The 24,606-nt window shown below is 40.5% G+C and overlaps 2 protein-coding genes across 2 annotated transcripts in view; one reads left to right on the forward strand and one right to left on the reverse strand.

The window, feature by feature from the left end:
- Nucleotides 1–9,570, reverse strand: part of cacna1ea (calcium channel, voltage-dependent, R type, alpha 1E subunit a) — a 90,530-nt gene extending 80,960 nt beyond the window's left edge. The window contains exons 1-2 of the mRNA XM_083888058.1: nucleotides 9,513–9,570; nucleotides 418–965 (exon numbers count right to left, since the gene is read on the reverse strand). Coding sequence (XP_083744184.1) covers nucleotides 418–932 — 515 coding nt within the window. The 5' untranslated portion in view covers nucleotides 933–965; nucleotides 9,513–9,570. The remainder of the gene's footprint in view (nucleotides 1–417; nucleotides 966–9,512) is intronic.
- Nucleotides 9,571–10,998: 1,428 nt separating this feature from the next.
- Nucleotides 10,999–24,606, forward strand: part of cep350 (centrosomal protein 350) — a 31,349-nt gene continuing 17,741 nt past the window's right edge. The window contains exons 1-15 of the mRNA XM_083887921.1: nucleotides 10,999–11,314; nucleotides 14,204–14,292; nucleotides 14,462–14,505; nucleotides 14,650–14,758; nucleotides 14,853–15,015; nucleotides 15,918–16,567; nucleotides 16,719–16,832; nucleotides 17,052–17,180; nucleotides 18,493–18,612; nucleotides 19,807–20,546; nucleotides 20,658–20,773; nucleotides 21,541–22,574; nucleotides 22,833–22,974; nucleotides 23,208–23,377; nucleotides 23,514–23,700. Coding sequence (XP_083744047.1) covers nucleotides 14,208–14,292; nucleotides 14,462–14,505; nucleotides 14,650–14,758; nucleotides 14,853–15,015; nucleotides 15,918–16,567; nucleotides 16,719–16,832; nucleotides 17,052–17,180; nucleotides 18,493–18,612; nucleotides 19,807–20,546; nucleotides 20,658–20,773; nucleotides 21,541–22,574; nucleotides 22,833–22,974; nucleotides 23,208–23,377; nucleotides 23,514–23,700 — 3,803 coding nt within the window. The 5' untranslated portion in view covers nucleotides 10,999–11,314; nucleotides 14,204–14,207. The remainder of the gene's footprint in view (nucleotides 11,315–14,203; nucleotides 14,293–14,461; nucleotides 14,506–14,649; nucleotides 14,759–14,852; nucleotides 15,016–15,917; nucleotides 16,568–16,718; nucleotides 16,833–17,051; nucleotides 17,181–18,492; nucleotides 18,613–19,806; nucleotides 20,547–20,657; nucleotides 20,774–21,540; nucleotides 22,575–22,832; nucleotides 22,975–23,207; nucleotides 23,378–23,513; nucleotides 23,701–24,606) is intronic.

Below are 24,606 nucleotides of genomic sequence, written 5' to 3' on the forward strand. Positions count from 1 at the left end.
AAACAAGAATCTCATCCCATGCAATCAATCTTTCCAGGTGAAAGCTGGTAAGAATGTTTGCCAAAATGACTAACTATCTAAGCCTGCAGTCATGACCCTGTTGTGAACACAGCGACATGGATACACTTGAGGCTTTGGAGCAGATTTACAAATCAGTTCCTGCCTAAACATACTGTATATACAGCATCTGTGTAGAAATTTCTAATGACAAATTGTGTGAATCTGTCTTGTCTTTCTACTTTTAAAAGTACTTTTACTGAAAATGAAAATGATAAGCTACTCTATAGAGCATTGTTTTTATAATATGTACAGATGTTGAGGATATTGTTGTATACACACATTTTCCCACACAAATGTCATCCCTACTTTACATGATTTACTGTAAATACTCAGTATTTATTCTAGAATCATACTCACTCCCACTCCTTGCGCCGTGCCTGTGGTGTGCTGTGTATCTTATGAGCCTGGTGGGCCTTTACAATGTCCTTCTGCTCTATCAGGCCGCCGCGCCGTCTCTTCATCACATTGGGACTGACCACCATGTCGCCATCCACCCCCAGCATCCCCCCTCCAACGTCAAAAGTCGAGGCCACATCAAGAGAGAGGCCCAGGCGGTTTGGGTGCAGAGGGCGAGCTTGGCCCGACAAATGTGGGAAGTAGAGGGTGTCATAGCTGGTAGAGAGACTCTGGGCCTCAAGGAGAGAATGGGACTCAGAACACTCTCTGGCCAGTCCTGTGCGATGCTTCTGCCAACTCTCACAATCCACTGGTGATGGGTAGAGGATGTGGTGCCTACTGTTTCCACAAACCGCCACCATGCCCAGACCACCCACTGGACACTCTGGTCCTCCAGGGGCTGTAGGAAGCCCCAAAGCATTGTGGTCCCCTGTCAGAGACTGATTACTGACCGAACAGGAGCCCAGTTCCAGCATGGTGAGAATACTGCCTGGGATCTCAGCATAGTGCTGCAATAAAGAAAGAGAACAGAGGAGATACATTAGTAAGACAGAAAGTGTTGGAGACAGATGAGATCGACTTTCATGTGGGCTTCTTCCTATTATTTGCAATTTTTGTAAAAAAAACTATAGATACAGATGCAAACACTAGCATTTCCTTATAACGCACAGTGCAGACCCAAGCTTCCACTAAATAATTCCCACGCATAGGTGCACACACTCTCTGCTTGGGTGTCAGGTTAAAGTTGCATTAATCAAAAGCCATCAGAGATCCAGCTTCTACGTTCAGCCAACTGTCTAAGGCAATTGGCCAATGGCCCAATAGCACTCACTTTCCACAGTCTCTTTAAAATATTACCAGCTTTTTGAGCATTAGAACTGATTAGGTGTGCAGTAACAAGGCCCTCAAAACAAATAATCGTACAATACTGAGAGTGCTGTGCTTAATGGTGCAATTAGAAAGAGGGAAGAATGAAAGAAAGGAGTTGTTTTTATTTCAGTTACCCATCTCTTCCTTTATCTGGTAGGAACTAGCTAGGTTTCAGGTGAATATAAGGGAAGACTCAATACGTGTTATTCCCTGACATACTCCAAAAGATCCACAATAGCACACGTGCTATAAAGCTTTACAAAGCCTTCAAAACTGTAGCGAGCCGAACACTCTAGAGTCCTGGTTATACAGTCACTCTGAGATGAAAGGTGCAGCGAAGATATTGAGCAGTAAAAGGTGACGTGTGGTTTTATAGATCAGGTAAGATGCGAGAACCATCAGACTGCTTAAGCACCCTGAGAGCTATTAATTACACTGCTGTCAATAAGTGGAGCCACTGCTATGAATGAGGCACTAATGATCAGAGACACAGTTGAAGTGATGATGATGATGGCTTCACTGCACCTCTGTGGTTTCAAGAGGTCTTCACAAACACCTTCAGACAGCAACAGTTTTACATTGACAGAAGGAACATACTGTTGCATATAAGAATAACTCAGGTTAACTGGAGAGAATGAAGGAATAACCAGTGTCATCCGGGTGGAATGTAGCAAAATAAATGATTAAAGAGACACTTTTGTGTTCCTGGTCACTGTTGTAAAGATGCAGAAGTAGCCAGGCACATAATAGATAAACAGCGTGATACAATTTGAATGCTATTCTATTTGGATATGGAAAATTAACTTAAGAAATCAGTGACTAAAAGAACAACATAGTGAAGCAAGGCTCATATTGAACCAATTGTAAACACCACTGTTCTTTTGCCGTTGTGAGCAATCTACTTTAACATCATAATTATATTTATTCCATAAATAAATAAAAATAGAAGAAATAATCCCACAATCGTGTTAGACAATAATAAACTTATGAAACAATGGGAAAACCTGTTACACTTTAACAGTAACTGTTAAAGTCTCTATACTGAAAACGCCTTTTTGACAACTTTACATTTTTGACCACCTTTTTTCGATAATCTTGTTGAAAGAAAACTATCAGTCTAAGCAGCGAGCTGGTACAGGCCAAGTCAGATTAATGTCTTAGGATTTGGCAGTGGAGACAACTACAGCGCTCAAAACAGTACCTTCACCATAAAAGCTCTAAAATGCCAATGTATATAATACAAATTTAACTGATGGAAATTTAAAAATGCATTAAAAAGATTTATTCACTTCAGCCACAAGAGTAGCATTGTCTTCAATTTCATTTGAAAATGTCCTCTTCTAATTTCATCACATCTTTTCACTTCCAAATCTTATTATGCATGCAGGGAAATACCACAGCTACATCAGGGCTTTTTTTCCTCATAACTATGCCTGTGCTAATTCCATTGCTCATATGCAGAATAACTAGAGACAAACAATGAGACATTTTGATATGAGACATAATGGATACATGTTTAGTGATTAGATCACTGCCACACGTCTACAGGAAAAACAACTCCTGATCACTCTACCTCTCCTACACTTCTATTAAAAATGTATAACACAGAGTAATTAATGAAGAAAGATTTGTTGAGGCAGTTGAAGAAAGACACAGACGACAAATGAAACTGTGCTCTATACCCTATTTGCTGAGTTGAACCACATACATTACCATATTGATACGTTATGAATCAACCCTAACACACCTTCAGCTCTTGCAAACACTCAGTGGTGGCTCTATAGTTTGTGATTGCCTGCGCCCATTACCTCTGACACTTTGAATTTCCTGCTTGGTGGGTGAGTTAACTGTATATAATGTTAATGCTGTGGAGCTGGAACTCGTGTAGCAGAGGGACCATAGGCAAAGTGGCTTTAATTTTTGCTACTTAATAAGCCGAGCTTCCAACAAAGACAGAAAGCACCTGGTGCTGCCAAATCCTCCCCTCGTCCTTTTCTGTTGCAGCTTACTTAAGTGCTCTAAAATAATGTTCAAGGGCCCAGATTCATTCAGAGAAAGCTGGTGAGATATTGAGATAGGAATACATACATTTTGTCCAATGTCCATACAATTATTCATTCGGTGGTGCCTGGCACGGAACACCTCTCTATCAGGAATGGCAGGAGAACTGAAATGGATCCACTGCTTTTAAAATAAGTGAACGAGTATGCCAACATAATAAGCTGAGATATAGAAATATCTGAGTTCAGACAGTTGGACCTGGATGTGCAGCTGCAGCATAAGCCACACGAACAGGGAAATACCAAACAAGACAAAATCAATGCACTCAGAGAGGAGTTATATTCAAGGGACAGAAATAACATTTGCAATTTTTACTTTACTAATGTAGGGAAAGATTTGAAATAAGTACATTTTTAGATTGTAAGGTTGTTCACGGGATGGAAGACAAAAAGTTCCCCACAAGATGTCGGCTACTAAAAAAGACAAAGCCACATAGAATAGAATGGACTGGGATAGAACTTTACCTCCCCTCCACCACCCTTAGAGAAGCACATTCAGGAAAGCAGGTTGTATCTTGTCATGTGCAACTGAAAAGGTGTTCCTACACACAGATGTGTTGTAAACGTAATCTATTTGCTGCTGTTGGCAGTCCATTATCCTGCTGTCTTCACAATCATTGTCAGCTTCATTCCTTGTCTATCGCTTTATCCTCCACATGAGGGTATTTTGACACGGGGCGAAAGGCAGAGTACACCCCAGAGACGTCGTCAGTCCATTGCAGGGTGAGTACCCAGGGAAAACCTGATGAGTGTCCAGGGAAATCCCAACGAGTACACAGGGAGAACATGCAAACTACACAATGAAAGGCCCCCATAAAGAAAAATCTCTGCCAAATCAAATATGTGGATCATCTGTAGCACTCTTACAGAGGGAGAAGAATCCATTATGCATTTATATAAAGGCTCTCAACATTAACATGTTTGTGGACATCTACCATCAGCTAGGGAAATAAAAACAGTGAGAGTGTGTTTTAAATGCACATATTATAATGTGTTTTGTTACAGTTTCAGAAAAACTCTTGTCGATGTGTTATCATTGGACAATGATACAGGATGACATTTTCCAGACCCATTATCACAGATCATCACAATTGTATTTGACCATAAAGCTCAAAAAACACTCTAACACTGTAATCCACACAAAAACCCATCAAACCTCAACTGACTGCCTCCTCACAATTATCCAGACCACGCTGCCAAGAAGTGTTTTGATAAAATTAGAATTAGCTTTTAAGAGCTGTGTTGTTGACTAGACTTAAGTCGCTGAGCTTTCACACTGCCATTATCTCAAATCAAAACCCTCTAATCTGTTACTCACAGCTGTGTGACGACTTCTCAGTCACTTGGCATCAGAGTTTGATAAGGTGCTGTCAGCCATTTTGTCGTGCAAAATCACATGGGACAAATGGTTTTTACACTTGTTATCGAACAACCAGGTGTCTGCAAAGTGAGTAATGAGGAACGAACGGGAGGCTCGGGCAGGCGAGGAACCCTCTCACACCTGCTACGATCTTCGCCCCACTACAAATTACACTGTATTTCACCACACTATACCTCGGCCTGAATATCAACCTCATAAGTGGCCAAATGTGTGTGTCAGAAAGTGTTACGTTACCTGGGCCTTCTCTAATGCACAATGCTTTTGAAAAGGAAATCAGGCGAGAACTTTCAGCCAGCTGAAAATAACCACCTTGCTTGCAACACGGTGCAGGTGATGACAGGTGCAGGAGGACAGCTTTACAAGTACAAAAGGGATGATAACGTAAATACAGGTTATGCCAGAGATCTAATCATTAAATCAACACAATCTGACCTGGTACACGTATCAAGTTGCTATTCTTCTGCTTAGCAATTATATTTTATATTGATTGAAGTTATCCTATACAAATAAAGGATTTCAGGATCAACTGTGAGAGGAATCTATGTGTAATTATACATCAAACTCCAGAATAGGAATGTGCAGGAAGACATTGATGAGTTATTCATCACAGTGCGGTGGGAGCAGAGGGAAGAGAACAATATTCAGCAAACGCATAACGACTCAACTATGTCACTCGTAGTTTTTCCTAAATCATTGTGGCACCACAATATTCTTTGGGCTGTTGTATAGCTCTGTTTGCCTTGTATGAACGGCATAACAAAAAGCAATTGAACTGAACAGGCAGCTCTGTCAAGATGAAGGGACAATTATGTTCAGTTCATAAATACTGTAGGAGCCAGGGACACACTGTATATGAATGGGTGATTTTCTGTAGCTCAGCTCGCCTCTAACTCCGTGACAGCCGCTGCATATTACTTTTCTTTATCGTACACAGTACATTAGGTGGATATTCTACATATTTAATTTACAATTCTGTTACACAATGTGAAGCATTCGAGTGAGCGATCGGACGCAGCATATCTGCAAATGTGCAGAGTATAAGGCACAGGTACAATGTACATGACATCGTCCAACTAACCATAACACACACACACACACACATGTACATACTGTATATGAAAGTGAATATACAGAGCAATTGGTGGTTAAATTTAATATATGCTCTCATCTGCTAATTGCTTTTAGATCGTGTTGATGCTGTTGAAGTCTATACATCGTCTGTCATTAACTGCAGCCATGTATGACAGGTCTACTTTGGATGATGAAAAGACACTTCTCAAAGGGATCCTCCTGCTGCAATGACCTTCCAGGAAAGATCATTAGACAACCACTGACACATCAGTTCAGTAATGATTAGTACTGTTAATAGGACCACCACACTGCTGTGTGTAAACTGAGAATGTCGATGTAAAGAAGTGATAAAGCAAAAATAGCAGTAGAAAAGGAGCAAACATTGCAGAGTAAAACCTGCAAAGAGACCGTCTTGCCACCAAGATGAGACTTTGAGGAAACAACTAAGTAAAAAAAAAAAAAATTCATAGACTGCCAGTGTCTCACGGTGACCATAGGTCAAAGAAGACATTTGACCTCAACCTGATACCTATTAAATTTAATTTAATTAAATTGTTGATACTTGTTATTGGTTATACTATGAAAAACCCCTCTGCCATGTAAAATACGTTGGCTGTAGTTAGATTTGGTAATGTTTGGTAAAAGCCTTTTATGTATAATTAAAGCAAAGAGCTTGCTTTTCAAACGCTGCCATTTTGCACCAACGTGTCTCTACTAGACTAGGTAAACCAATTAATCATTTGGGCACATTAACTAGGCCATCTACATTTATTTCATGTATTTTCATAATTTTATTTTATTGAAAATACTCTATGAGTGCACTGCAGTGCAGACATAAAATGTAGACTGAAGAGACAGACTGCTGGCGTCGAACTGGTAGATGAAGGTAAATGTATTTGTTGTTATCATTAAACTGTTGTATTTCATGAGATGGAGGAAAAAAAAACTCAGCTGCCCCGAGCTATACACGCATCAGTCCACCTCTAATTTCTACAGCAGCCTGAATACTGTAGATTTTCATTTCACATTTTTTAAAGCAGAAGCTCACATTGCAAACAAGAAACAACAGGTCAACAAAAGAGGAGGACATTGTTGGGAGTGGATAGTTCCTTTCTGGCATGCAAAGCCCTCCACAGTTCCATGACACTTGGGAAAAGGAGGGATGAGTCCTCTGTTTGTTGTAATCTGACGTTACGCCATTCATTGTCGCATATTACAACACACTGGACCTTTACAGGTACAGTAGGGGAATCATTTTAGTGTTATTGGTCAATAATTCCATCATTACCTTTCAGCATTATGCAAATCACCTGAAAACAACACTTCAACAACCCTTCTGGGATCTGGTGAATTGTGGCCCATGACAAAATTAACATTCTGTTTTTTTTCCCCAACACACTGCTTGTCTGCTTTTCAAACAAACGATTGTCCAGATCTTTGCATTTTTGTTGTTTTTACCATGTTGTTCTCTTCCATTAACTCATGACACAAGTAGGACTAATACAATTGTTTGAAGTAAACTGAACTGAGTACAGCAACGTTGTGAGGTTTATGGATACTTTACATTGTCTGCCTGTCTTCCTTTGGGTCCTGCTCCTGAATCAGCGTCTCTCTTGCTGAGCATGGCTTCCGGTCTCCTGCCCACCTGAGCCTCACCATACAGCCCAGACCATCTGCTGCATATAAGGACCAGCCATGTAACAAGGCTCTGCCAGATCATCTCTCTAACCGTTTCTGTTGAACCTTTGCTTACATTACGCGTGCTGTCACTTTGCCTGTCTGCCTGAGTAACCTTTCATCTCCCCTGATCCTATGATCACTCAACTGCACAAACAATAATTAGCTAGTCTCTCTGCCACTTTGACTAGACACCTGCTTTGTTAATGGAAGCTCAAACAACCTAATACAGGCCTTCAGCAAATCCTCAAACCGACTCCTGAACCTGATCAATGTTTCCTTTAAACCATCTGTTGCTATGCTCTGTTCTGCTCCTTCAGTCCAGTCCTGGCTGCAGTCATACACACAAAAAAACACACAAAAAGGTGTGAGTGGATGACAGAACTAATCCCAAAGTAGAATATTAGATCCCAGCTACAGCCTGTCAAATTAAAACGGAGTAAGGCATTAGGGAAAGGCCTGCTCACGATTCTCAGCAAATTAATAGTGTCAAAAAAAAATCCAGAATATGAAATACATGGATTTCCTAATGTTTGTTTGAGTCAAATATCTCAAACTCTAAGACTGCTCTTTCATGAATCACAATTTGGATTCGGACTATATCTGTTACTCGTTGTCCCCAACAGTTCAAGAGGTACAGCTGGATTCAGCTTTTGTGCTGAATAGATGCACTTAATTGCACAGCATTAAAAAAAACAAAAAAACAATCTACAGCCTGACCAATGAGAGCGATGTGTACAATCAACCAGTGCATTCAACAAGAGAAGATTTACAGATAGCAATGTCGTGAAAATACTGTCGAAATAGATCGGGGTAATGAGTAACAAGTGTTAATGTGATGAAGTAATTTTAAAAAAAGACATTGGTCCATTTGTCCTCATACACAAAGCTGAGCACATCATCTATTAGCCCAGTGAACAGCAACTGTGTGTTATAGAAAACAGCCAATGACTGGACACAAAATGTAACGCCTGTACTTCCAAAAAACACAAATATAAACTGATGAAGTCAATTGGCAACGCAGGATTTTCCTCCAGCATCCCAGCAACACAGATTGTTCAAGCTGCTCGTTCCATTATTGTCAGACTCCCATGACCTAAGAAAAAAAGAGTGCCTTTTGTGCCGGTCCTGACTTGATTAGTTATCTAAATGCATCACCACAGGCTTCAGATTGTAGTCATTTTTCATAAAGACAAACACAAACAAATGCTCCACACAGTTCATAGAAACACAGAGACAGAGACTATAATTTCCAGGGTGGGAAAAGAAGAATCATCTTATCTAAAAGCCATCAATAACTGCCTTTCTATTGACTGCGGCAAATCTAGTCTTGACTTCCTCTGCTTAATTAATTCCACCATCATTAAGGAGATTATTGCTGCCTTGCCAAACCTCTGAGACTGAGCAGAAATGTTTTTTGGAAAATGTTATCATTATCTGGTGTGAAGATACTAAGTAATTAGAAGAACCTCATTTATGTTAGAGACAGTGAAATATACTTGTCTCTGTGTGGCAATAATGCCTCACTATCCTAAACCCTATCAAACCTAAGGTTTAGCTTTTAGTGCTCACTCATAGTCAAACAACAATGATCATTTCTAATATTTTTAAGGTTGATTTAACTGTAACATAGAAGATAAAACATTTAGGACAGACATGAACTACCACATAACAATGCCCTTCCTTTAACAAAATACAAAAAAACTTTTAATTAAAAGTGTAGAATCAAAGCTGCAGACTGTATTGTTTTATGTCACAGAGACTCTTCACGCGCCGTGTCCATCTCACTGATCAGTGTTATTGATGAATGACGAAGGAAGACACTCGGTGTCTCTGTCCCTCTGGGTGGCACAAAAACATAGCTTCTGCCAAAAATGCTTCAGCTGTCGATAAAAAGGCGAGAGGGTGAATCGCGAAACATGCGCGTGTCTAACTCACACCTGTTGGGAAAATAATGATGAAAACAACAACCACCACAACAGGTAGAATTCTCTTACCTAAAAAGCGAGCGCTCCTTCTTTCCATTTCGCTCAGCTCTTTTCACAGAAAATGGAAATGTGACCGCACACAAGACCGCGTCTGCTACTTTCTCCTGCCAGTGCACAGAGAGGAGGAGGAGGGGGGGCGTGCCAGGTTACAATGGCAGGGACGAGGAAGAATCTCTCTCACTCTCTCTCACTCACACCATTCACACACACTCACACAGGGCCGGCCCAAGCCTCCGTGGGGCCCTAAGCAAAATTAGATTTTGGGGCCCTCTGTTACTGCCAATAATAATGATTATTGATCATTCACACACCTACTATACTAAAGGTATTCTACTTATTTTACTCTGTCACGAATACAAATACACTTGTACAACTAAATGTGACTAAAACTAAAATGTTTTGTTACATGGAAGCAGACACCAGATTTGCAAACTTACAGAAAAATCTTTCAATTCATATTTGGCAAAATCAGCAACTCCCCCTACTGGCGACACAGAGAATCAATACATAAAACCGTTTACATTAATATATTAATACATTAAATAAAATAAACGAATACTTAAATGATAATGTAAATCAACAGAGGCACCCGGAACAAGGTAATAAAAATGGTTTATAAAAATATAAAGTTAAATAATCACATCTGACAATGATGTAAAAACTGTGAAAAAGCTTTGGTAAAAATGGAGAGAAAAATTCAAAATAAACTACAGCAATCCAAATATTTTTTTTTTAGTTAATTGCTCTGGGGGCCCTCTGGTGGTCACGGGGCCCTAAGCAACGGCTTAGTTCGCTTATGCGGCCGGCCCTGCACTCACACACACACTCACGCACACACTATGTTTTTAAAAATATTTCTGGGGGACACGCAGCAAATGACCACACACAGAGGGCACTAACCCATGGGGCCAGCACTACCACAGAGTCGCTCCTGTCATGTATCATATTTTTGTTTGTGTGTGTGTGTGTGTGTGTGTGTGTGTGTGTGTGTGTGTGTGTGTGTGTGTGTGTGTGTGTGTGTGTGTGTGTGTGTGTGTGTGTGTGTGTGTGTGTGTGTGTGTGTGTGTGCGTGTGTGTGTGTGTGTGTGAGAGAGGGGGGGTGGGGTGGGGTGAGATACGCCACAAGGGCCACTAGGTGTCAGTACAGGAACATAAACTGCATTGAAAAAAGGAACTTCTGCTTTGCTCTGATAATATATATTCTAGGCCCATGAATCAATGAATGAATCAATGGACCATTAATTTAACACAAGCTATACTATTACCAATTCATTGTATGTAATTCTATAGTGTATAAATGCTCAAATGAATACCTGCATATTGTTTGATATTGGTATTTAATGTATTTTTAATACACTGTACTGGTATGTAGTTAGGGGTAAAAGAGGGGCGGGGCTTTTGTTTGACGTGATACAACTCTCGCGATATTTCGGTCCTAGTTACCTACCCGTCTTGGATAGTTTCTCCTCTGAGAAACACCGACATAACCCGGGAAAGGCATACTCAGAAGCGGGTAGCGACAGCAGCATTGCTTCCTTGTGTCAGTCTCACGACTGAGGTTAAAGTCGGACTGCGTGTACATTCACCGAGACGATAACAATGGGTGTTTGCGATGTCGTTCGAAAAAGTTGCTAGCTTGTGTAGCACAACTGCGAGCTAACATTGGTTTGCTAACGTTAGCTGGCTAATGCTAACGTTAGCAAACACACAGCTGATCGGAACTGAAGAAGTGTAAAGAAGTTCGCGTTGTCTCATCATGAGGACGTCAGCATGAATATGGATATATAGTCGCCTCGGATCACTTCCTGACGGTATGTGTTATGTCTTCTCACAGCGTTGTTCAGCCAAGTTAACTAACTCTTTCGAGTTGGCGGCTACGGCTATTACCTGGACCGAAGCCTTTTCGAAATAAGTCCAATTGAAGTCGAAGTTAATCCTGAGCTGTGGACACAAATAACCATTGGACACCCCACTGTGGTACCAGATAATTAAGCATAGCTTAGAACTGAAGGTTATTTAAATAGAATTTAGCGTTTTAAATTATCAAATTAAATAACTGAAGTTGTTACTTCACACCCGAAAGTATCGATGTGAGGTTGTGAATATTTCCTGGACGGGGTCTTTCAGTCTCTTACTTTGAAATAAGTCGGTCCGTTCATTAATCGGTATCATAGTACTTGTATATGTCCAGTGATGAGTACTATGCTGTTGCCTTTGATCCGTGCGTGTTCTACAATGCGTTAAGAGGAGTGTTTGCATGTTTATTTGCTTTAAAGGGATGCACTCGCACTCCAGCGGAATTTGTCACATTATCATCTTCTTCTAATGATTTCCGAATGCTGTCTTGCACAGTTTCTTTTATCGCCTTTACCTGTAACTTCAGTGTACATTGCGCGATCTGCCTCAAACTTGACTACCGGCCAGAAGAGACATGCGTGTCAATATTTACTCAAAGTCAAGTGCTAGTTACGTGTAACAGGGAATGATACGTTAAACAGTTGTATCGTTCTTGTTCGTGCACTTTACTATATTCACAACAGCTTGTAGCTGTGTCGGTCAAAACTGTTCAGTGTGCAACCCTGACACGGTTTTGGTGCGCCCCTCATTCCTCCACTCGCACGATGAATACGTATTGCACCAGTCTAGATTATTTTATTTTTTACTTTACGTGTGTACGTGCACACATGTGCAGTCTCCGTGTATTCTTCTGACATAAAGTGCATAAAACAAACAAGAATAACAGTCAGATACAGGTAGAGCCCCTAAAGGAATTAAATGCCAAGAGAACATACTACAATTTATAAATAAGGGCGCTCCAGCAACATAACACAAGGGATGAAAAAGTTCACCTGCCTCTTCCCTGGCGTCAGAGCACAAAGGGAAGAGCGCAGGAGAAATACCCCTGTGCAACAGCAAAAACAGGTAAACAAAAACCGAAAACAAGAGTTCCACATCTGCAAGGTAAAACTATGGACCCCGGATAGATTGCCAGTCTATCACAGGACCAGCATACAGAGATGAACAACTATTCATGTTTTGGACTGTGGAAGGAAATCAAGTACATAGAGAAAACCAATACAAACATAAAGTGAACATTAGAGCTGCAGCTAACGATTATTTTCGTAATCGATTAATCTGTCAATTATTTTCTCGATGAATCATTTGGTCCATAAAATGTCACAAAATGTTTGAAAAAACATTGATCAGTGTTTGTCAAACCTGTAAATGATGATGTTCTTGAAAGTCTTGATTTGTCCACAAACCAAAATGATTCAGTTTTAATGATTTCTTTGTTGTGTGGAGCAAAGACTAAAAGAATATTCACATTTAAGAAGCTGAAACAATCAGAAATCTTGTTTTAATAATGAAAAAAGCTTCAAACCGATTAATCGATTATCAAAATAGTTGCCGATTAATTTAGTAATCGATTAATAATCGATTCATCGATTCATCGTTTCAGCTCTAGTGAACATGCAAACTCCATGCAGAAAGGCCCTTGTTTGGACCAGGTTGCGAACCTGGGTCGTATTGATGGCCTAATATCAGCATAAATGTTAGACTTGCTCCCGACACACAACCCCAAACTATCCCCCACAGTGATTGCTGTGTGTCCTGTGTATTATGTCACTCTCTCATGTCATTGGTTATTCATTTTATTTCACCAATAATACTACGTCCTGTATTAAGCCTACACTTTGTAGACTCTTTGATTGTTATGTTAATTAGCTGTTTGATAAATTAGTCAACCTTAATGAATGAATGTAGTCTTATCTAAAAGGACGGAGGAAATCTGCTAATTGGCAACCCAAAAATAAATCACCCACAACAACCCATCTCTGCTATCTGATTCAGTAAAGACAGTTTATTTCACTGTGTATTGTTGATTATAATGTATGGTCATTTGCAACTATAGAGGACTGTTGCTAAGACATTCTGCTGCTCATGCAGAAACAGTTTTCTTCTTGTTCTCTTTTAACCTGATATGATCACAGTGAGTCATGTGAGTGTTATGAGTAAGAGGTTTGATTTCCCAACAGCTTCTTATGACTCACCGAATATCAAATGTATTCTAAAGTTTGTATTTGAGTGGGCACATGCTGTACTGTAATTAACTAAAGCGACAACATTGTCAAAAAACTGCCACAATAGTATTGACAGAGGGAGTGTGTTCCCTAATTGGAAGGAAAAGTTGTTATTCTTTACTTTAGAGTGCTCTAGCATTACAGGTGTTTTAAGTAAACATCACATGACTGTTGTGTCATAAACATTAGTTCTGCGTATCTTCTCTCATGGAAAACCTTTGAGGAATGCACTGTTGTACAACCTGTTTTAAATGGTAAGGAGACAGTCTGCACACTGTCCTAGTAGTACCATGTGATAAAGACAGCATTTACGAGGCTGTGCCACATAATTCTGTGTCTTGATTTGTTCACACGTTGGGTAGGAATTGAAGACCTTAATGTTGTCATTTTGTTTGTGTCTTACACCTGTGTCTCTACCCACGCCAATTTCATGTCTGGAAATGCTTGTGTTTCCTCATTTTGGTTTCAGTTAACTTTATTTTTATGTGACTTATTTCTGAATGTGCTTATGGTATTCATTGTAATTATACACAGGAACATCCCTTAAAAGAGTTTTTGTCCTCCATGTGTGTTTGCTCAGTTGTTTTTAATTATTTGCTTGTTTAATCTTGATTACAGGTGGATGGGAGAGATGAGCAGCAGTAAGAGGACCGAGGTGTCTCTTAAAAGTTCTGCTCAGCAGCTTACTGATAACAATATTGGCACAGGTATGTACAAAAATGCTTATTTACAGTCGTGTTTGTTCTCAGTACAAATCACTTAATTTTAAATTCATAATGAAGATGCACCATACTGGCTTTCATACAGCGAAGGGCTCTCCCTCACTTTCTCTCTCTTATATGTTAAAGTTAGTTTAAATTCTCTTTTCTCTCTCAGACCTGACGGCTGCATGGAAAAGTTTGGCTCAGTCCAAAGCTGCTGTAAGTATGGATGTTCTGCAGAACAACGGTTTGACAAAAGAATTTCAAAGAAGTGACTATACGGTTTGCAATATCTAATCATGATGAAGATGACTTCCTGTCATTTTCGCATAACCCAAGAGATTTGATGTGGTTCTTCTGTAGTTGCGGCATATAGAAAACCATCGAGAAGCAGTTCCGGGGACAGGGGTTCTTCTGGACTCAGTCATGTATCCCCCCAAGGAGAAATCGTCCAGGATGGTGTACCGCAAAGGTGAGTTATTCTAAAGTTTAAAGCTACATTTTGCACAATGCCATTATGAAAAGTTATATTGTATATCACTTTCAATATCACTTTCTGTCTTCAGGTGGCCAACAAGCTGACAATGAAAGGTCTGCAAAGCGCAGGGGGCGAAGTCAGTGGAGTCCAGAAAAAAGCAGCTCACGTAGCCCATTGCGAAATACTACACAGGACAGTAATGTCTACAGGATCAATACCGTGGAGTTCAGGGAACCACTCACCTCATACAGGTATAAATTTTACTTTAACAACTACATTTCTCTCGGTGGATTGCTGTTTTGGGATTGGTTATCATGCCCAGGACTGAATCTCTGTATTGTCTGTAGCCCAAAATGTTCTACCAAAACACTGCGTAAAGCTTGTATGCTTGTTTATATTATTATCCTCCATTTATTCGTGATCTACCACTAATTCTTTTGGCGATTCAGTGGGAAGTGGAGCCAATCCCACCTGACATTGAGCATTATTGTGACTATTAGGTTATTGGTGTCAGAATTCTTAATGGTAGAATGAATTGTATACTTTTAGAAATTCTGATGTGTTCCCCACGGTAAAAACTAAATAAGATGCTCTTTATTGCCCAACTCGTCTGTGATGTCATTGAAATTGTTGCGTCTGTGTGTGTGTTTATTGCGTCTGTGTGTCTGTTTGTGTAAATGTGACGATACAAGTGGTCTTTCACCTAAATAACTGCCAGTCACCAACACCCTTTGATTTTCAGGACTTCTATTCAAGGGCCATATGTTCTTGACAGCTCTGAATGACTTAGCTGATTAGCTTACAGATACTTGAAAAGCTCAAGTCTCCAGTGTTTTATTTAGTACGACTGCAAAGCTTTTTGTCACCTGGTGAGTAATTGAAAATCAAGTGACTATCCTATGAACAGATTAGAATATAAAATATCTACTCTTATTATCTTTTTTTATGGTGTAATATTAAGCGAAACTTTGGCAATATTATTCTTTTATTATTCTTCAAAATTATAATCATGATAATACAAATAATCCAAAAACATTCTGAGAGAATTGGTATTTTCCTATTCCATGTATAAATGTGTTCCTCTGAACACTCACTAATTAAAGAGTAAATCTTGACCCTCCTCCTGATCCAATGTAATCTGGTTTGTGTCCAGAGAGGCCACCCCTCCACCACGTCCATCGTCTCAGCAGGGGTCCCACAGCCTGCAGTCTGTACCAGGGTCTTCATACTCATCCTCGGATCCTCTGCTCAGCCACCTGGTCTATCAGAGAGACACCAGGGACAAGCAAACAGACAGGGACATGAACAGCACACAATCCTCTGCTCTGGAGAGCACAGCAGTTCGCTACCTCAATGATCTGCCACCCCTGGACACCTTTAAGACTACTGGAAACCAGACACCTCTCACAGGTGTAAGAGGCCCTGGGAGAGAGGGGGCTGATGAGGATAGCACTTACAAAGCACAACTTGGTATGGACAGCCAAGATTCTGGACCATGTCCAGCTCTAGCCCAAGGCATCACACCCCGAGGGCAGAGCACACCCTCCTCCAGCCCTGGCTCTGCCTCCCAGCGGTTGGAGAACCTAAAGCGACATCAGCCAGATGATAAACTGGAGAAGCTCAAAGAGCGAATTCGAAGGCAAAGGCAGCATTTGGAGGAGGCTGCAGAGAGAGAGAAGCTCCTGGGTTTCCAAGAGTGGCCTATCATGGCAAGTGTTGGAAATAACAACTCTGGTACCAGCAATATGCCCACAGCCAAGATTCGAAAAGTAGCACCTGCACCACCTGCACCTAATTATAGAGGTATGTTTACATGATACAATTTTCCACACTTACATTTTTTATAAGTTGTCTGAAAAATTATATTTTAAATGACTTTGTAGTTTGGGAAAGAACCGCATATTTGTAGCTAGTAGAATGCTGTATATTGAATCTTCACTCCTGTTGTTGTCAGGTTTTAACAGCACTGAGACAAAGATTCGGACACCAGATGGGAAAGTTTGGAAGGAAGAGGAGTTTCATAACCTTAGCAGAGAAATATACAGAGACCTGTCACAACAGTTTGCTGGTAAGCACAAAAATTTGTGTAATCGTATATTTTATATATTTTTCTTATTGTCAAATATCTATTCTCTAACACTTACTTGATTTTTTTTTAGCATGATTTTTACATGCCTTGTTTTCTGGCAGAATATATATATATATTTTTTTAATTATTATTTATTAATTACACTGTTATTTAGTCTTGCTTTGTGGCTTATTCTCTGCATATTCTGTATATACACAGAGATCACCAGATCGAGAGATCAACAACAGAAGGAACAGAGAGTAGACGGGTCCAAAGAGAGGAGGCCCCCCAAGCCAGTCAGGAAGGTCCACAAAGCTGCCGTCGTCTCAGACCTCAATGCAAAACCAGGTATAATGATGTGTGTGAAGGCCAGTCCACCCACTGATCTATTTTTAATTAGTGACAGTAGGGATGCTAAGCATATAGGGGTGTCTGGCAGGATTTCTTGTGAGTCCATGAATACACCTTTAAACCAACAATAGGGGTTCTATTGTTGAACCACTTCGAGGAGATTTTCTCAACTGGCTTTTCTGTTTTAAAGTTTGTGACCCCTAACTAAACTATCTTGTCTGTCAGTCTATCATATAGTCTAAAAATATGTTTTTTGTGATATGCTGCAGATATATAGTACTGTGCTAAAATCTTGGGGCACCACCAGCTTTGTTATATTTGTCAAATTCAGTTTTTTATTTTAGCAATAACATGAACAAGAGTAACTGGTGACCGTTGAGCCTGTGTTAAGACTGTGTGTTTATCCCTGAATAAATGTCCAATATGTATGACATGCTGATTGTGGGTGTCTGTATGCTATTGGCTGATCACAGAGAAAACTTGTAGCTGCATACTGATAACCCATGACAGCTGAGTAAACAACCCTCTCCTCATTCACAAAGATTCCTCCAAAGATGCACATGTAAACATGATCACCAGCTAAATTGACCTCTCCGTCCACGTGAACCTGGAAAACAAACATGTGGCTATGTGAGGTTTATGATGATGTAAACATGGTGACGTTATCCCAATCAAACCTAAACCAAGATAGGTCGTATCTCCTCCATTGTAGGTGTTTTTTACTCTGTTCCAACTTTTATGTTGCTTCTTGGGTTTGGCTTGTCTGTTTTTTTGCTGGCACAGTGCTATAAATAGCCATTTGAAATCTGTGGCCAGGATCAGTTGGCTCATCGACCCTGTACAAACAGCTGCTGTGTTAGGTGTTAGGCAGCTTCATTTCCAGGAAGTGCCCCTCGGTATAATTTATAATTTAGTCACAGTGAAAAGTGCTGTAGAAACTGTGCTTCAGGGAAGTTGTGTGAATTGAAAGCAAATAATAAAAAAGTAGGAAAACCCTCCCTGAAGGCATGTGGGTAAATTGAAGTTCCTTTGTTTAAATAACCACACCCACACAGCAACTTCACCAACTTAGAAAAGAAAGACATTTTGATGTTCAAGTTTGTCTTAACTACAGTTGTTCACTTCGTCAATCAAATGCTTTCTTTGAATCTCTTCCTACTCCCATATTTATGTTTTATTGAATGTGCAATGAAATTTGCTTTATTGTTTGAATGTCAAATCTGTATTACATGCCAACAAATACAATTATGTTCCTTTAAGTCAGGATGGCTTATACTGAAGTGCAGAGCTTTTCACTTACTCCTTGCAGTGATCAACCCTGCATCGTGGCGGGATGGACAGAAGCTGGTAAAGATGGTCCTTGGCCCAGTTCCTAAGCTGCCCAGGGAAGAGGTCAGGTCCAATCCACCTGACGGTCCAAGCAAAACAGGTAGGATATAAAGACCGTAACTTATCTCTTTTCCTTATCCTTATAAACTTACCACTATATCTATAATATCTCTGTCTTATATTTGTATTTTTTGTATTTTTTGTAATATTTATAATGTTATGATATGCTCTGGCAACCAAGCTTACCCATAATACTTTTATCTCAGCTGTACTCATTTGTCTAATGGTCTTCTTGCAGTAGAAAGAAATAAAAAGGTCATGCTGCAAAGGTGATTTGTTTTTCAACTCAGACTCTACATTATATAAACTCTGTGTAGTGTAGAAACACATTCAGATTTGTACATTAGCTTTTATATAGCTTCTCCTTAGTTTCAAGGCTTATTGTGTTTCACTGACACCTGTTTTGTAGTTATTATTACACATACATTTCTGCAGGTGGTGAGTTACCTGTAAAATATTTCAGTTTCTTTAACTCCTTTTCCAATGGTCAGAAATCCCACATTTGTCTGCAATGATTATCACATTCACAGCATTCACTCCAGTGCCAAATGACACTGTTTTTTATCAGCTCCAGTAACACCCATGTAAATGCAGACACATCTACTACTTTATTGTGGTAGTCTGGTCATGCAGTCTGCACCAGTCTGCAATTTGGTGCATGAGGTTTTTTTAGCGGTTTGCATTTCCAGAGACTCACAATTTGACATCAATAAATTAAGAGTCTGTAGCTGCTGCTATACTCAAAAGCACACTTACTGTACCTACTGCTGTAGCTTAATTTGAACTGAGAACCATTGACCGGAAGGAATAGAGATTGACTGGTTGTTCTTGTTGGATGCACAATTAGATATGGCCTGATTTCCAGAGTGGCCCACAGTACAGACTGTAATTGCAGAGTTGAGCAGGGAGATGCAAGGAGGCTTACAACAGGCATGCTCTAAAAATGTGTTTGGATTAGGAACTGTTTAGCTTTATGTTGTTGTTTTCATTTTTCTCTCTTATTTGCTGTTAGACCTCATTGATGATGAGTGAAGTATATGTAATATACATTTTCTCAAACACATATTCATAGTAAAATACAAATAATTAAAGTGTTTTTATATGGTTTTCTCTTTTAGGACTAAAGCTAAAGCTGTTTAGCACCATCATTTGTTACACTATGTGTTTGTTTTTTCATTATAAATTGATTTCCATTAACCAGCTATACCATCTTAACTTTGTGTATATCCACCAGCTTTCCATCACCGTTCCAGGTCAGACCCCCGCTCAAAATCAAGCAGACGATCTCGCCCTAACAGCACGGAAAGGTCTCGTAGTGGTTTTAGGGAGCAATCAAATGGCCACTCCCCCACCACATCTACCCATTTGACTGCAGCTCAGGATAAGGCACCAGGAGGTGTGAGCAGAGACCATTTGTCAGCTGACATTCAGGGGATACTTGATGACCTTCAGATGGAGTGTAAAGTGGTAGACAAGGAGGAGAGGGCCCGGCAAAGGTCCCACGGTGGGAGCAGTGGTAGGAGGGGGAGAGGGGTAGAGGGGTCAAGGACAAGGACTCCAATGTCTGCTTGGGCAACTTCTGTTGCCACAGGTAGCTCCTCAAGACATCGCAGTGCCAGTCCAACTGCACACCAGTCAGAACCTACTAACATGCCTGATCCTGGTCACAAAAAGCGAACCTACGATGCAGATGCCATTCGCCAATATATTTCCCGGCAACAAGAAGAGAGAAAGAGGCGTCAAGCAGATGAGAAGAGGTCAGTGAGGGAGGAGACGGAGAGGAGAAACCAGAGACTGCAGGAGCTCTACAGGAAGCAAAGAGAAGTTGCAAGAACAGTGGCCATTCCCAACGAGGCACCAGTGGCTCCTGTACAAAAGCGACTACAGGAAACCTACAACAAACTGCTACTGGAGGAGGCCCAGTTGGGCGTGGAGGCTACACAGACTCCCTTTTCCACTAATTTTAGTCAAATGGTATGTAAGACATTAATATATGGAAGCTATATGAAAGTAGAATGATTATCAAGTGAAATTATTGAATGAAGAAAACATTTTGAGCAGGTTTGTTAATGTGTTTTTCCACAGAGACCAGTGTACCAGCCCTCTGGAGAGTCGGACAAAGAGAACAAAAGACTAGATGCACCACAAAGCCCCTCGAGCAGCGATCAGTCTTTTAATGAACAGCTTCCTCCACCATCCAGGTACACACTGCAAAGGTGCTTGTTTTGTTCAAAAGATGATAACCAACTCAACTTAGATAAGGTACAGTAAGAAATGGGGCAATGGTAGCTCAATGATGGAGTTAGTTGTCTTTCAACTGGTAGGTTGTGGGTTCTATTCCTAGCTTGGTTAGTCTAGAAGCTGATGTGTCCTTGGGCAAGACACTTATTTCCCAAGACACTTGTTGCTCCAGATAGATGTGTTGGTAGCGTGTGAATGAGTATGGAAGATGTGTGAAAGAAAATGCGTTGCACATAGATACACCGTATGAAAATGTGAGAGAATGGGGTGAATGGTAAAACTGTAGTGTAAAGCAGCTTAGAGTGGTACAGAAATACAGACCATTTGCACGTTCATTTATTTCTTGGGAAAGTGTGGAGTCACCGGACTATCAAATACAGTAACTGATTGTTCCGAGATGTTGTTTATGAATACCCATTGCAAATGCCCCAGGAGCCATAAACTGTCATGATGTTCTAGAAATTATCATTATGCTCTTTACTGTTAACAGTTAAGTAGATACATCTACAGTAAACTAATCAGCTGCCTTTTAAGGATATTGCATGATGTTTTTTTCTGGAATGCATCCTCAAATGTCAAGGAAAAGCTGATTTTATGATGCATGCAGATTTGCTGTATATATCTAGTCTGCAAACTTGATGTGAATACTATATCAAAGTCCTCGAGTTTACTTCTTATTCTGCTTGTTTTGTCCTTCAACCCTCTCAATTGTTCCCACGTTTTGCAGGAATGATTTGGATGTTGGAGTGGACTCTGTGCTTCAGCCCGATCATCTGAGCCCTGCCTTTCGCCCTACAACTGCACCCAACAGCCATATGCTAGCTCCTGTTGGTGACCATCTCCTCTCTCAGCTTCTGAGGTTTGAGCAAGCAGTGGCCGCAGAGAACTTCAGGCACACCCAGCGACCAGCTACAGCACCAAGCAACCAGTCACATTCTAAGATATCCCGAATCGAGGCCCTCAAGGCCACAGCTGCATCTCTCTCCAGTCGTATAGAGAGTGAGGCAAGGAAGATAGAGGGAGAAGGGATCAACTACGGTGCAACAACTTCAGTCGACATTGATACTGTTTTGGCTCCTCGGCCTTCTCGGGCCAATTTTGATGACAGATGTTGGGAAGATACAACTGCCATAGAAAATAATGAAGTGGCATCAAGTATCCAGAGAATTTTGACTAGCACGGGTCATAGTTCATATCATAGTCCAACTCTTCCAGGAGTAGGCAACCTGCATACTGTCAGGGAACAGAAAGAAAAGAAGAATATGCATATCAGTTTGACCCATCCAAAAACAACATATGGTGAAATGACGGGGCCAATTCTCAACAGTTATATACAAGAAAGAGGGAAGTTGGTCAATGGCTTGGAAAAGGTAGAAACAATGGATAAAAGGATCCAGAGGAGAGGGTATGACAATGTAGAGAATCAGCCAGATCTCCATGACTCAAGTGCTGGTTCTATCAGTGAGGGTCCTATACTGAGTGAAGGGAGTTTTTCAGAGGATGAAACAAGCCCTGCTCACCCATCCGGAAACCATATATATAAACCAGCTGATGGCTTGGAGGGAGTGGACTACTGTGCCGGTCAAAGAAGGGATTACCAGCGGCTGTCTGAGTTTCAGAGGGAAGCAGCAAGGTGCTCACCTCTCAGCGCCCCGTATGCTCAGCACGACAGCAGTAATACGGCATGGGAAGAGCTGAACAAAGGAAGCCCTTTAAGTGTAATCAACATTTTCACCAAGAACCTTCATGGCCCTGATAAAGGTTAGTTCACTTGCCATACCTTTCCCTTCAGAGACCCGAGAAAGAAAAATTGTTAGTTGTGAAGGAACTATTATAATCATTTGTATTTATTATTATAATAATTACATTTGTATCTTTTTGATAAGCATCCCATTGCAGCTGTAGGAACTACACAGAATTGTTTGTCATATAGTGGTATTAATAACAGCAATACTTACAATACAGACAAACAGTATCTTAAATGTGCCCTGTGTGTTTTGTTTCAATCTTGTCCTGTAGTGAGAGGGAGGAACTCTCCAGCTGCCCAATCTTTGCACTCTGGAAATGCCCTTGGAGATGCAGCCTCCTATGAAGATGACTTTGTGTCACCACAAAGCAGCAGAAGTACCAGCCAATTAAAGAGAGGGTCCAAGTCACCTAGGTAAAAGGAAATATTTGCACATTATAGTGTGTTTTTGTAAATGAACACTAGGTGGCATTCATGTTACACAGGCCAGAAGCACATTCATTCTTTTTTTTCCCTTTGTATTCAATAGTTCTCTGACTTTAAGAGTGCAACATACGATGCACTGATTCTGTGTGTTTGATTTTTTTTGCATTATATCAACAATCCTAAATGTAATTGGATCACGCTTTTTTTGCCTTCTCTGTCAGCGTGAACAGTCACTTTGAGGAACTGATGCGGAGGTCTCCTTATGAGAAAAGCACAGGAGGCATCAAATCCCACCATTCATCCTTTCACTCATCGGTTCACTCACCACATCTTTCCTCTGGTTCGGCACCTGCCTCTTCACCCCTCTCTCAGCACTCTTTCAGAAAAATAGGTGAGAGTCACTGTCTTATCATAATTTGTTTGACATTGATTTTTAATTATAAGAAATGGAGGAAACTGTCTGTTTGTTATTTTTCTAAAGTTATAAGTCTTTCTGCTGCACATAATATAACTTGATTCCTCTACAGGTACAACATCAGACCAGAGTGATGCCACCCTAGTGGAAGAGCAGAGGAGCCCTTGCTCACCCTTGTCAGAAATATTGTCCTCTGACTCCAGAGAAAGAGGCTCAGATAAAGGCTCTGCCCACAGCAAGCCCAAGAGAGTCCACTCCAGTGACTCTTCAGGAGAACCTTTGGGTCATTCTCTCCAAAGGTAATAATCCTTGGAAACCACATGTCCCAGTTAGGGTTATTTAATTGAGTTATTGCAAGGTTTCATTCTGAGCATAGCCTGGGTGTCAAACTGAACCATATATACAGTCATGTCAGAGTTGTTGCGGTGCGTCCATACGTTTAAATTACCCACTCATTCAGTTGTCACTGGCATTTCCAATTCCTTTCCTTAAGGACATTTATTTGTGAGAAATTTGGTGGAGCAGCCAGTGTTCTAAGGAATACTATCCATGCTGTCCATTTGTGTATTTCCAAATAATGTTTATTTAATTGATCACATTGTCTGTTAACATAACTTATTTATCTGGCAATAATAATGGTAGTGAGATGAACAAGCCACTTCTTTCACACTTAATGTGAGAAGGTATGTTCAATTCTCTTTGAAATATCTTAACCATTGGGTAATTACAGTTGTTGCTTTTCCAGTCTGGGTTAGTAAAACCTTTTTAATTTAATGTAATGTAACTGTAATTTATCAGGGCATGACCAATTTCTAAACTGAATTAACAGAACCCATGTTGAGACTGCCAATCCAAATTGCCCTTGTGGCTGGCTGTTCTGTTGAGGACTTGCAGGTTTAAGCAGCCATGCACTGCTCAGCAAGAGGAGGAGGTTGCAATTTGACCCAAAACAGAAAACAGAGCTTATTTTGTTTTGAGGGCCAGTAGAGTGTTTGGTCAGGTCAGCCAGCTTCACTGCAGCTTGGACCTGCTGCCATATGAAAGGAGAGTTTTTTTTTTCCTTTTAATCTCAGTGCCCAATATTACCATTTGAGCCTGTTAATGGTATGCTGGAGCCCAGGTGGCAAATTCCTGCCATCCTGTGGAGCATGTGGGGCCTTGGCTAGACATACAGATAGGAGTACACTCTTAGCACCATTTGTGCA

This window comes from Microchirus variegatus (genome assembly GCF_963457635.1).
Source record: "Microchirus variegatus genome assembly, chromosome: 4".
In the NCBI taxonomy this organism is placed as follows: domain Eukaryota; kingdom Metazoa; phylum Chordata; class Actinopteri; order Pleuronectiformes; family Soleidae; genus Microchirus; species Microchirus variegatus.